The sequence below is a fragment of the Ischnura elegans genome, chromosome 9 (genome assembly GCF_921293095.1).
Source record: "Ischnura elegans chromosome 9, ioIscEleg1.1, whole genome shotgun sequence".
Taxonomy (NCBI): domain Eukaryota; kingdom Metazoa; phylum Arthropoda; class Insecta; order Odonata; family Coenagrionidae; genus Ischnura; species Ischnura elegans.
The window spans coordinates 55604934-55618009 of NC_060254.1; the positions used below are offsets into that span (position 1 = coordinate 55604934).

Sequence of the window (13076 nt, forward strand, 5' to 3'; positions counted from 1 at the left end):
AATGTAGACGAATAAATTATTATTTTTTTAAATTAAAATTCCCGCTATTTTATGAACACTTTTGTATTTTATTCTCAAAGTGCTATAAAGGAAAGTTTTAAGTTAGAATGCAATCTCTTGAGGCATTGAGTTTCGCTGATAAGTCAGTCATCGTCCAACTATGACCCTTGCAAATTCTTAATGAATCGCTAAAAAAAGACGATTAATGACTAAGGACTGATGAGTCTACCGAATTATGCCATGTGAAACCCATATTTTTACATCATTCTTTGATGTAATCTGTGGTGTCATGGTGCTTGAACTCACAGGAACGCCGTTCCGGCACAGGTTAAGAAAAGACATAATATTCAAATCAAAATTGTATCAATTTTGGTGCCATAAAATTTTTAATATTTTTATAATTTCTATGCATAATAATTTAACAATTCGTGACCAAAACAATTTTTTCGATTTGTTTATTCAGTATTTGCTGAAAAATGGTGATTGGGTGAATTGCTTGGTTGATTCGTTGTACAGTACTGTAAGTGCGTTCCGGCACTTCTAATTTTGCCATGATACTAGTGGATGTAATGTCAACAGCAAGCTCATATATGTTGATGTATTTTATTTTTTGGTGTGTTTGCGTTTAAATACTAATGTTTTTATTGTTGCCAAGGTTTTTTTTTTAAATTTGGAAAGGGGATTCTTGAAAAGATGTGGAAGGCTACTCTTTTAGAAAATAATTCCGTTGTACAAACTAAAAGAAAAACATATGGAGAAAGGCGATTGCGTGTGATCGACCGTGTATGCGAATCCTTAAGACGTTAAAGTCAGTCTCTTCGGAGGCGTGGGTTTGAATCCCGAATAAGGGTCCGTTAGTTACGTCCATCAATAATTGTAACCGTCTATCAACAAGATTTATATATTTTGATTTGTGCAATGGAAGTACTATCCTCACATCTAAACACAGCATAAACAAGTTGCATGTCTGCTAACGAAACCCCACCAATACGTCAATTTATTTTATTTTATTTACCATACCACCGAAAAAGCCTAATTGGCTGTTTGGATTTTTCAAAAAATTAACTATTAAACGTACTAGATCATCCATGTCTTGTATATAAGCAACTTATCCAGACGGAATTCGAACCCGCGACCGCCGACTTAACCCCGTCTCCAACGAGGCTGGCTCCGCGTATAAGATCTTGTACGTCAGACGTTAGCGAGATGCGTTCTCTGTATTGGGAGAGCATATTAGGAAAATTTCGAGAAATTCGCGAACGCACTTATGCCGCGCCTGTACAGTATGCATCCACGTACGCATGTATTGGGGTGCACTCGGCATCCGGCCGGCGGCACACAAGTCATCGGGAGAGAGTATAATGACCTTTAGCAGTTGACCTTGCTCCGCGCGCGCCCCGAAACAAATGACGTAGGCACACGCGTTAGACTGTACAATTAGTGCCCCCTCCGTTCTCTCCCCTCCCTTTAAAAAAGGGGGGATAGGGGAAGGGTTTCCCCCTACTTTACCCCTCCACCGTTCCCTTCCCCTCCGGCCCTGGAGAGTGCGTGGGAGATAGCGGGGAGGGGCTCCCTGTTAGTGCGAGCCGAGGACAGGCCCTGGCCAGCCGCGCCACGGGATAGGCGAGAGGAGTGCATAGATATATATGCATATACCGGAGGAGAAAATATGTATATAATACATGGATGGGAAAAGGCGTGTGGGTGGAATGTGGCCGTAATGCGTCACCCAGCGTGTCACAGTCCCTCTCGGCGTGTGTAATCGTTTTTGCCGGTGCCACTAAGTTCTGCGAGGTGGCGTATTCCCGGGACGGAGAAGGAGAGAGAAAAATAGTTTCAAGCCAACAAACATAATACGCATGAATGAGTCCGTGAAACAGGTGGAAAAAGTGTCAGGTGTGGATGAAAAGTGGGAGTACGTTATTGCCATGATCCCATAGCGTGTGATATTGTTGCTTTGTTTTTTGTGTTACCACGAAGTTCTGCGAGAAGTTGTGTTCCCGGGACAGGGATGGCTGGAGAAATTGGGTTTTAAGCGAACGAATGTATATAACTTGGCTTAAAAGGAGGTTTTACGGCATGGTCGTCCAACGTGTCGACGCGTGTGTTGTTGTTGAAGTAGTTGTGCCACTAAGTTGTGCGAGGAACCGTGTTGCCCTGACTGCGAGGTAGTGGGAGAAGCTTACTAAAGAAAGGAGCTTTATATATCATAATAATATTAATATCGAGAAATATAGGCACGATCGCCTTGTTTGTGTTAGTGCTGTGGTTGTGCCACTAAGTTGTGCGAGGAGCTCCTTCACACGAACTGGGAATGAGAGAGGTTGGGATTAGAAGGAACGGAGAAACGTTCATAGACAAGGGATACAGTGGCAGTGGAATGGTCGACTAGCTTGTGTTGTTTTTGTTTCTGCTTGTGCCACAAAGTTGTGTGACCCGGTGTCGGGAAGGTCAGGCGAGAGAGGGTCGCAAGGGGTGAGAACCCCCTCTAAAACCCCCTCTTCTCGCGCTACCCCCCCCCAAGCCCCCTCGCCGCCTCCGCAGTAGTCGGCACTGGGCCCGAAAAGAGAAGGCCGCGGCGCCCCGTTTAGCCCGTGCATTCTGCCCCCGCGAGTGTGTTATCCCGCCCCCGGGGCCACTTCTGCCCCCGCCCTCGGCCGCTGCTCGGGGGCGGCGCGGCTCCCCCCGCGTCCCATGCCTCGACCCGGGGGCGGGAGGGGCCGCCGCCCCCGGCCCCAGAGGCCTCCCACCACCACCACCATCGGCGACTGAGACACTCTTTTCTTGTTTTGCCAATCTGCTGATCGCCACCCTATCAACAATAATAATAGTAATAAGGGAGTGTAATGGTGGCCTCGGAGGCGGTGGGCCTTCTTCTCTGCTAGTGGGGGGCGGTTTGCCCGGGGCGTTGTGTGTTCAGTGGTTGCGGGGGCGGAGGTGGGAGCCATGACCTCGGAGCTAGGCAAGATGCTCAAGTGCCTCACGACGAGGGCGTACCGATCGCTGCAGGAGGACAACTACACGCCTCTCCAGGCGGCCAACCAAGGCGGACAGGCCAACAACAGTGAGTCATTACGCTCGGATCAGAGGGGAAAAAGAGTATTTCACTGATGTATATATATATATATCTGTATCACAGGACACACGTTTGGAGATTTTTATTATCACAGTATTATACTTCTCAATCCAGTGGCGTTGCGAGGGGAGGGGGTTTAGACCCGCATCCCCGAAATATAATAACACAATTACTTTTCTTCTGACAAGAAAACAAAATATTGACAAATCATTAATTTACAAATGCTTTCTTTGAAAAATTATTTATTTTCAATTATGAATAGTGTTAAAATTAGGTCTAAATCCTCTACTTAGTACCCTGTTTTTTTTTAATTCCCTTCCTGGTTTTGCCCCCCCTCCCCACCCTCCGAACAGAATTTCCGGCTACCCTACTGTCTCTATCTCTAATACTAATACCACTCCGTTATCTCGAGTTTTTTTTATTGAATCAAAGTTTGAAGCTGCTACGTGGTGGATGAAATTGTAACGTCTGAGTGGTTTTTTTTCCAAAAATATCTTTATTTTCTTTGTATTATTCTACACGCTTCTTCAGGCGGCCAACCAAGGCGAACAGGCCAACAACAGTGAGTCATTATACTCAGAACAGAGGGGAAAAGAAAACATTTCACCGGTATGTATGTCACAGGACATAAGTTTTGGGTTTTTTGTTATCATATTATTATACTTCTGGATCTCTGACATTAATACCACTTTCGCTAACATGAATTTTTATTTATTAAAATCAAAGCTTTAAGCTGCTACGTGGAGGAATAAATTGTAATGTCAGACGTGTGTTTTTTTTTCAAAAACTTCTTTATTTTCTTCAAATTATTCTACGCGCCTGTGCAGACGGTCAACCAAGGCGGACAGGCCAACAACATTGAGTCATTATCTTCGGATGAGAGGGAAAAAGAAAAAAATTCACTGATATTTATGTATGTGTCACAGGACACACCTTTGGAAATTTTTATTATCTATTAATACCACTTTCGCTATCACGAAATTTTGTTTATTAAAATCAAAGCTTGAAGCTGCTACGTGGAGGAAGAAATTTTAATGTTAGACGTTGGTTTTTCCGAAAACCTCATTATTTTCTTCAAATTATTCTACGCGCCCCTGCAGGCTACCAATCAAGTCGGACGGGCCAACAACAGTGAGTACACGTGAGGTTATACTAGAATCAGAGGGAAAAAGAAAGCTTTTCATAAATACCACACAACAAGAATTTGGGAATTTTTATTATCACTGTATTTAACTCCGCGACCTCTAATGCCATTACCACTTCCGTCATCTTAAGTTTTTGTTTACTAAACCGTAACTTGAAGCTGCTACGTGGTGGAAGGAATTCATAATAAAATCGTAATGGAACAGGTCTAGTCACTTCGTTAGATTTTTTATGCACGACCGGTTTCGGCTGTTAGGCCATCTATTAGTGAAGGTTGCCTTGATTCATCAAAATAGCCTATTTCACTGGCATTTAAAGCACAGTACACGTGTATGGGGATTTTTATTATAGCAGTATTGCAATTCTCGATAACTCTGATATTAATACCACTTCCGTTTTCTCCAGTTTTTGTTCATAAAATAAAATCAAGAAGCTTCTACTTGGTGGAAAGAATTGTAACGTCAGACGTTTACTCTTTGTCAGACTCTTTATTTTATTCAAGTTACAGTTTTCTTTTTTTTGTCGCACTCCGAGCAACTTTCCTTTTCTCCTCAATTCCTCAATAATCCTCTCTCCTTCCATCAACAACTCCCTAGCAGCATTAAATGCCAATATCAATTGAACATCTACGATATTTAAATGACAAACGTTACAGGATATATTTTAATAATTATGAAGTTCAATTACTTCCACAGATTTTTTTATACTCGACCGATTTCGGCTGTTAGACCATTTTCAACTGATCGTGAAAATAGCCTGACAGCCAAAACAGATCGTGTCTAATAAATTTGTGGAAGGAATTTAACTGGATCCATTATTATTATTTGGTTTCTTAAATGAAAAAAACGTATCTACTGTTTACGTTTCTACATACAATTTTCCGTCGACAGGGCAGTACAAAAATAGAACATGAAGCCACAACAGTTACAAATTAGGGACCATAAGCACCATTTAAATCTATAATGCCGAATATACCTTAATTATTCTTCCTAATCCGATAAAAGCCGTGGATAAATGTGAAACAATTTTGAGTGTCTATCATTAGTGACTTGTTTTTTGTTGCTGTTTCTTTTAAGTAAGCAAAGTGCATGATGGTGTTAATAAAATCCCCAAACTTTTACCCTGACGTATTTATGGCCCAAAAGTATGTGTTCTTCATTTCCTCTCCTCGATCAGCATTTGAGCGGTGGTGGTAGAGAAGGTAAGTGACTGTTTCTGGTAATGACATGGTTGCCTGTCTGTCTAAACTGATACAAAGTGGCTTACCTTCATTGCCAACACTACTACTTCTACCTGCTGAGTCTACGTCGAGGCACACGTTTGGGGATTTTATAATCCTCTGTCTTACAATTAGTGGTTGTTTCCTATGAATTTGACGTAATTCATTAAATATGGGGAGAAAACAATTGAATTTTGAATAAAAAGCAACACAAATAAGTTTATGGCTCTGTAATTTCAATCCGTACCGGCACAAGCGACTAACAAACCAACCAATCAGGGAAGGCTAAGGTTTTCATTACGTCCTACTCTTATCAGAAAAAAATAATGAAAACTCGCTTGTAAATACATTACGAGACGTGTATGGGCATTCTTATCGTTTTTCAATCTTCTTAATGCGTTACTGTCTGCAATAAAGTCGAAGCAGTTCTTAAATAAAATGAAAAATTTTCGTAAGTAATTGTGTATTATATGTTTGAATTGTAGCATCTGTTGTGACAGGTTTGCCACCAATCGATTACCAACTTCAGTGACTTTCTTATTCTTCTTCACTTCATCTTCTTCACAACTTCAACCGCTTTAATACTGATCGGGGAAAGTTGAAAAAAATGAAAACCTGTCCTTGGCTTATGAATACCTACGTTCGGGCAGGAAGTTGGGGATTTTATTATCTTCTAATTTTGTATTTGTTTTCAATGAATTTGACGTAATCATTAATTATGGGGAGGAAACGTAAATCTTCGAAGAAATAGTAAAATGGATCAGTTATTGGCTCCATAATTACCCTTCGTGTCGGTGCAGGCGACCAGTCATCGCGGAAAGGCCAACAGAAAGTGACTCATAACAGTCAATTCTTATCGCAGGAAATAATTAAAACTTGCTTATAAATACTTCAGGAGAAAAGTGTGGATATTATCATCGTTTCACAATCCTCTGAATTCCTAGTTTTCCGCCTTGTCCATTATTATTGCGGCACCTGTCGGGATAGGCGGGCAACCTATCCATCACAAACAACAGTGACTTGCAAATACCGCTTTTATGCTGATCGGTTAAATTTTTAAATAATGTAAACATGCCCCTGGCTTATGAATACGTCACGGCAAAAGTTTGAGGATTTTATTATCCTCTGGATTCGTTGTTGTCTGCAATTGGATTGGCGTTATTCGCACAATATCGAAGGAAAACATTTACGGGTAAAAAGCAGAACAGTTCTGTACTTGGCTCCCTAATAGCAGCCCACGTCACTGCAGGCGGCTATCAATGCGGGAAGGCCGGCAATATTCATTCAATACGCCCAATTCTAATCGCATAAAATAATGAAAATTGGCTTACAAATACATCAGAGGGCAAGGTTTGGAGTTTTTATCAATTTACAATCTCCCCAATCCGTTGTTGTCAGCAAATGAAATTGAAGTAGTATTCATAAAATGGGAGAAAAATAAAAATTCGAATAAAAAGGTAGACAATTCATTGTCAGGCTATGTAATTGCAGCCCCTGTTGGGACCACAGCCCAACCAAGGTGGACAAACCCAAAACAGATATTGCTATCAATTATTTTCCGGAAATGAAGAGGTTAATATTTCTGTGGCTAATGAATACATCAGGTAGCAAGTTTGGGCATTTTTATTAATCATTAGAATCCACTGAATTACCTTGTTATTTGCAAAGACTTAGAAGCAATTCATAAAGGGTGGTAAATAACCCTAAACTTCGGATAGAAAGAAAAAATTAAAAATAGTTTTAGTGTCCGTTCTTCTCTGGCTTATGATTACATCGCGGCAAAAGTTTGGGGATTTTTACTATCGCAGTATTATACTTCTTGGTCACTGATATTAATATCTCAGTTATCGCGAGTTTAGGTTTTATCAATCGAAAAGTAAACTTATCCACTACCTGCGTTTCGTAATAAGCATTCAGGGCTATGTAAAAATACTACATGAAGGCCTAGCAACAATAATTGTTGGAGCTGTGTATCTATATTTAAAAATTTACGCGATGATACATGATCCTTGTTCCAAGTCTGTCCATAATTTTTCATCGTGTTTTAGAGAATATCCATGGTGTAATCGGTATAAGTGTTCTACCAGTAGATCTACATACTAACCGTGCAGTCCGCCTCAAAAGGCGTCATGCGAGGTGTGTTAGGACACCAGCCGTTAACACACAAAAAAGAATAGGAAATACGCGTATTGAGTTCCACCTAGTTCAAGTCATTAATTTTTTTGGGGGAAAACGAATTCCTATGCGTAAACGTTAGGTAAAATATCTCTCTTAATTTATCCTTCAAATATCGGGCGTAGAAATATAATGAGGATCGAAGATGTTCTCTTTTTCGCTCTGAAAGATTCCTACTTGCTTTGTAACGTAGAGTCCTAGATTAAGTGAATAAGTAGAGCCAAGAACATTGCCTCTGAGTCTCTTGCGGCTCCCAGATTATTTCCTTTTTATAAGAGTTTGGCGGTTTCTGTTCGCCCATATCTATATTTGACGAATCGCACAGTTTTCCTTTGTTTTAGATTAAGCTCACGGATTTAGTTGTGAAACGGTTTTCAGTTCTTATGGTGTTTTTGATATATTAATTTATAAATTTTGTTTGTTGTACCTTGATGTCACCTTTTTGTGTAGCCATGACGTTGGGAAAACTAAATTTCGAGACGTAAAGAGTTCATAAAAAATTTTCATGTACTTACTCAGAACTTTGCGATAGAAAACTGGAGTGGTATTTTTATTATCATCTGAATTCTTTGTTGTCTGCGGTGAATTTGACATAATTCATAAAAAAATTTAGGTGAAAGCATAACAGTTTGCGTAAAAGCAAAACAAGTTAGTATTGAGCGCCGTAATTGCAGCTCATGACAAACTGACGACCAAGCCTGTTACAGCTAAGTGGCTAACTGTCATTGGCAACACCGCTGGCATTCTGATAAGGGAAAGTTAAAAAAAATAACATTACTATCACTTTTACAGATATCAAGGCACAATTTAGTGGTATAGTATTTCATTTCTACTTAATCTGAAATTGGTATTGTCTGCGTACAGGATGAAGTCATGAATAAGTTATATTAATAAAAGCAAAACAATACTGCATCAGGCTTTGACATCTCTTTAACAGTCACGAAGCTAGTTCATAGTAATTTATTTTAGTTCGACCTTTACTATCTGAGTAATCCCAGTTGAATAGCATCTCTTTGCAATATTGGTCGGGGAAAAGTTTTTTCTTCATTCAAACGCAGGGCCGACATTACGGCGAATCCATCTACTTATTCAGAGCTGACAGTACAAAGCAGAACCACAAGAATTATGATTGTCACTGAAAATCTTACAAATATTATCTTTGATGATACACAAATACATAATGAAGGCTGTCACCCAAAAAAAAACAATAAAAAATGCGCTTATTTTACAGTATATTTTTCCTGGCACATAAATATTACTGGTATATTCGGTGTAATTTTATAATTCTCGTAGTTGACTAATTGATCTAATTGAATATTTACTTTGGCACTGAAGACTAGTGACCCTGGAAGTTGAGACTGATTTTTGAATATGAGGTTATTGAAAATTGCTTTTAGTAAATAAAAAAGGTTCGTAAACTTTAACGTTTTCTAACTTTGGTTACTGTGAATTTTTAAAAAAGCATAAAGAATTTCTTTTGCTTTGGTTTCGAATTCTATCAATGAAGTAATCCTTAGTCGGCGTTGCTACTGCGTTTTTTGGACAGCGAAGTGCCTAAAAAATTGGAGTAGCGAGCGCTTTGCTTTGAAAAAATGTCGATTTCTTTCCTTTGAAATTTTCCTCGGAATAAGTATTGCATTAAATAGAATATAATAATAAAAATTGCGAAATTTGCCTGTTTTTTTTGCCAGTTTCTTCTATTTAATTGATATTTTGTTCGATTTTACTCTGCATTAAGGGAGGGGCGCATTCCTCCATTTCTACCGATCGTGTTTTTGGTAGGGATGATAAGTGAAACGACACGAAAGTCAAAATCAGTAACATTTCAATGGTTTCGTTTCATCATCATCATTAGTCAACAATCCTGAGATTGGTTTGACGCAGCTCTCCATTTCTCTCTCCTATCCGCAAATCTTTTCATAGCTACATATTTCTTCTCTTTTACATCCTTTATAACATTTCCTGTATAACTCATTCGGGGCCGTCCCTTGCCCTTTTTCTCTTCCACTTGTCCTTTAACGATTGTCTTCATCAGACCATCGTGCCTCAAAATGTGTCCAACTAAGTTGTCCGTTCTTCTGCATAAGGTGTTTAGGAGGTTTCTCTTTTCTCCCACTCTTCTTAGCACTTCCTCGTTACTCACACGGTCAATCCATTTTATCTTCATCATTCTTCGGTAGCACCACATTTCGAATGCTTCCACTCTTGACTTCTCTGCTGCTGTCAACGTCCAAGCCTCGCTTCCATAGAGAAACATACTCCATATGTAGCATCTGATGAATTGTTTCCTTACTTCTATGCTGGTATTTTCAGCTGTAAGAAGATTCTTCTTTTTGTAGAAAGCCCTCTTTGCCTGCGCTATTCTACTCTGTATTTCTTTCTTGCTTTTCCGGGAGCGAAATATAAAAACGAAACGAAAAAGAATTTAACTCGGGGAGCTAAATCCACGGTTACGGCACGGCACTAAGCTCACGGAGGGACCACGTGCAATGAAGTAGAGGTTCGGCCTACCGGCATTAGATGCATGGGGCACTCATTTTTCGTCCCGGATCAAGACTTAACTCCTTGGTAATTTTAATTTCGTGCGGGAACGTAACTAAACACAGGCCTCGTCTTTTCGTTTCACCTCGGGTCGAAGTGAAACATTTCCCTTGATAATAATAATAATAATTTCCTTGATAAACCTTGATAATGACACTTATGTGTCGAAACCATGGTCGGTGCTGAGTTGTAATATTAAAAGTGTGGAAATTACCATTGTGTTCTTCTTTTTATCATGAAACATTTTCGTTTCACTTTCCATCCCTGGTTTTTGGTGACTTTTTTTTAGTAATGTTAAACTTACACCATCATTTTAGTATTTACTTCACTGTCAACTTTTGGTAATATTAACCTGTTTCTCAAATATAAAAATATTTTTATCTGAGGAAAAAACTGAGGTAAAATTTTCAAATTCGAGGTAATGCGAGGAGGTTGAAAAAGGACTACTTTACATATGCTGAGAAATACAGGATGGTGGCCCAAGTTTTAATCAGGTAATCGGTCACCTTAAAAGACTTTACAAACGGGAAGAATGCGTCCTTCATAAAGAACTTAAGGAACTAAATTAGATGAACGTACGATAGGAAGTGTTGGTAAAAGTTACCATAAAAAGAATATAAAAATGTGCAGTAAATAAGCCGTTATGATTTACCGGTGAACCCAAAAAAAGTTTTAGCATGCACGATTGCCCGATCAGCTATCGGTTCTCAAAATATTGGCGTATTTAGATGTATACCGCATATCCTTATTTAAGGTCATAAGTTAAAAAAAAGTGTCACCTTTCTGCGTCCTTCGTTTTTTTGCGTAGATTTTGCCGTGATAAGTGAAATATTGGTAAAATACAGTCAAATTAGCTGAAAATTACAGAAAAGTGCTGTTTTAGGCCATTTCGGTTAGAGTCATTAGCATTCTCAGCATTGCTCAGAAAGAGTACAGGAATAAGATGCAGGCATACCTTTCGCGAAACCAGGTAGCTTAATTGTGTAATGAATATTGGGTAGGGGCTCAGGTGAATCTCACTCAGTCTAGCATGGAGGAGAGGGGTAAATCTAATCGGAAAATTAATGTACAAGTTGTCGGAAAAAAATCATGTAAATTAAGGAAGGTATTAAGATTTTTTTACTTTATTATTTATTATCTATTATTTATTATCTATATTATTAAGAATTTTATTCGTAGATTTTTCACTCTTAAGGTTGTCTATGTTTTTGGTAATCTTAAATATGAGACTTAACTACTGTTGATTGAAAATTATTGAGCGAATTATGTTTTTTTCATACATCCAACGGATTTCAGCTCTTATTAACGTATTCATACTATAAAATCGCATTGTCAAAAATCTCACGACGTTTCGACGAAGGTGGAGTGGGGGGTGTCCCACAAATCAGCAAAATCGCTCACGAATATTAATGGATTCCCCCTATCCAAAGACATTGGTAACTATTAGTTGGAATGACGAACGGGGCTAAATAAAAAATAATATTGCAATAGATGCGGATGAGGCAATCACTAATGGCCTATCAAAGGAAAGAGAGAGTGGAGTTTTGACCATGATTCTACAGCATAAGCAGGGCTGTTCCATTCTCTTTGCTTATAATGGTAAATATTTCTTGAAATTTTACTATGTTAATTTATTATACCTTGTTGTTAGTGGAGATAGGTCATCATTTTTTTATCGACCTTTCCTTTGCAGACGTTTTGCAAATTGTCCCATTTATAGGGATATTTCTAACTGTTCCAATGCGCGATTATTATAAGAAAACTATCATAACTCGATGAAAATACATACAGAATTGCCTTGAGAAGTTTCTCAAAGTTACACTTATCTGTAAAAGTTGTTATCCTCTACTAACCCTGTCCTAGTAATAATTGAGTTATGCATACTACCCCGCATGTCGCCTCAATAGGCGTTTGACCGTTCACGAATTAATAAAAATGTAAGAAGGAGATGCGCGTTTTGAGTCCACCGAACAAAAAAGGACTTCAAAAAAGAGAGATATTTTGCAGAACGGATTGGAATAGGCATTCGTTTTCCCACAAACAATAAAGGACCTAATTTTTCGGGAGAAAAACGAATTAGTATACCTATCTGTTCGGCAAAATAAACATTCGGCTCTTTAATTTCTCCGAGTCGCTCTGAAATATGTCTATTCTTAAATCAATCTTGGCCTAGCACCTAACCAAGTCTCTTGCTGCTCCCATCCTAATTCGTCAAAAAGATGAGTTATCCTTTCTGGCTTATGAGTTTCGACTTTTCTCGGTAATCACGGTAATCATCATATTTTTTTCCATGCAAGCGAATCTCACAGGAATTTTTAATAGATTACTCTATTTTTGGTCGAACAGATTTGACTGTGAATATTCCACGGAGGAAAAATCGTCAGCCTTGATTGGGATTTGAACAGGGATACCCCGAAGCTGTTGCAGGTGATTCACCCCCTTAACTACCTTTGCCCCGTTTTTATCCCAAAAATTTTTCTCCTAAGGAATTTTGGCTGTATAGATAATTCCGTAATGGCTGGTTTACAATGGGATGTTAGCCATGAAACGGATGCCGTAAAACCTAAGCCTTTAGAAGTTGCTTATCTCCAATAGTGGACGAAAGCCGTAAGAAAAAAATCAAAATTAAGGCGCAGACAGAACCAGTTGAGTTCCGATATCATGTATTGTATCAATTGAGGCTAGTGTTTTCATTTCGTTTTTTCGCATGACATTGAATTATGCCGAACCATTAAAAAAAATGTACTCTTCAAGACACGCAATGCAATTCCTTTACGCTCTATCTCTCTTTACCTTATAATTCCATATTTGAGCGACTTTATACTTGATTGGCAGTGTTATCTACTCGTAATATTTTTTCTTTATTCATAGGTTTAAGCTTCTAAATTCATTGCAATAACATGTATGTACTAGTATTTCACT

At 38.8% G+C, this 13076-nt stretch overlaps 1 protein-coding gene across 2 annotated transcripts in view; it reads left to right on the forward strand.

Moving 5' to 3' along the window:
* The first annotated feature begins 1582 nt into the window (after positions 1-1582).
* LOC124165265 (SHC-transforming protein 1) overlaps positions 1583-13076 on the forward strand; it is a 77340-nt gene continuing 65846 nt past the window's right edge. The window contains exon 1 of one of the 2 annotated variants that reach the window (XM_046542595.1): positions 1583-3064. In XM_046542595.1, the coding sequence (XP_046398551.1) occupies positions 2947-3064 (118 nt within the window). In that variant the 5' untranslated portion in view covers positions 1583-2946. The remainder of the gene's footprint in view (positions 3065-13076) is intronic. The other variant, XM_046542596.1, reaches the window with a different exon arrangement.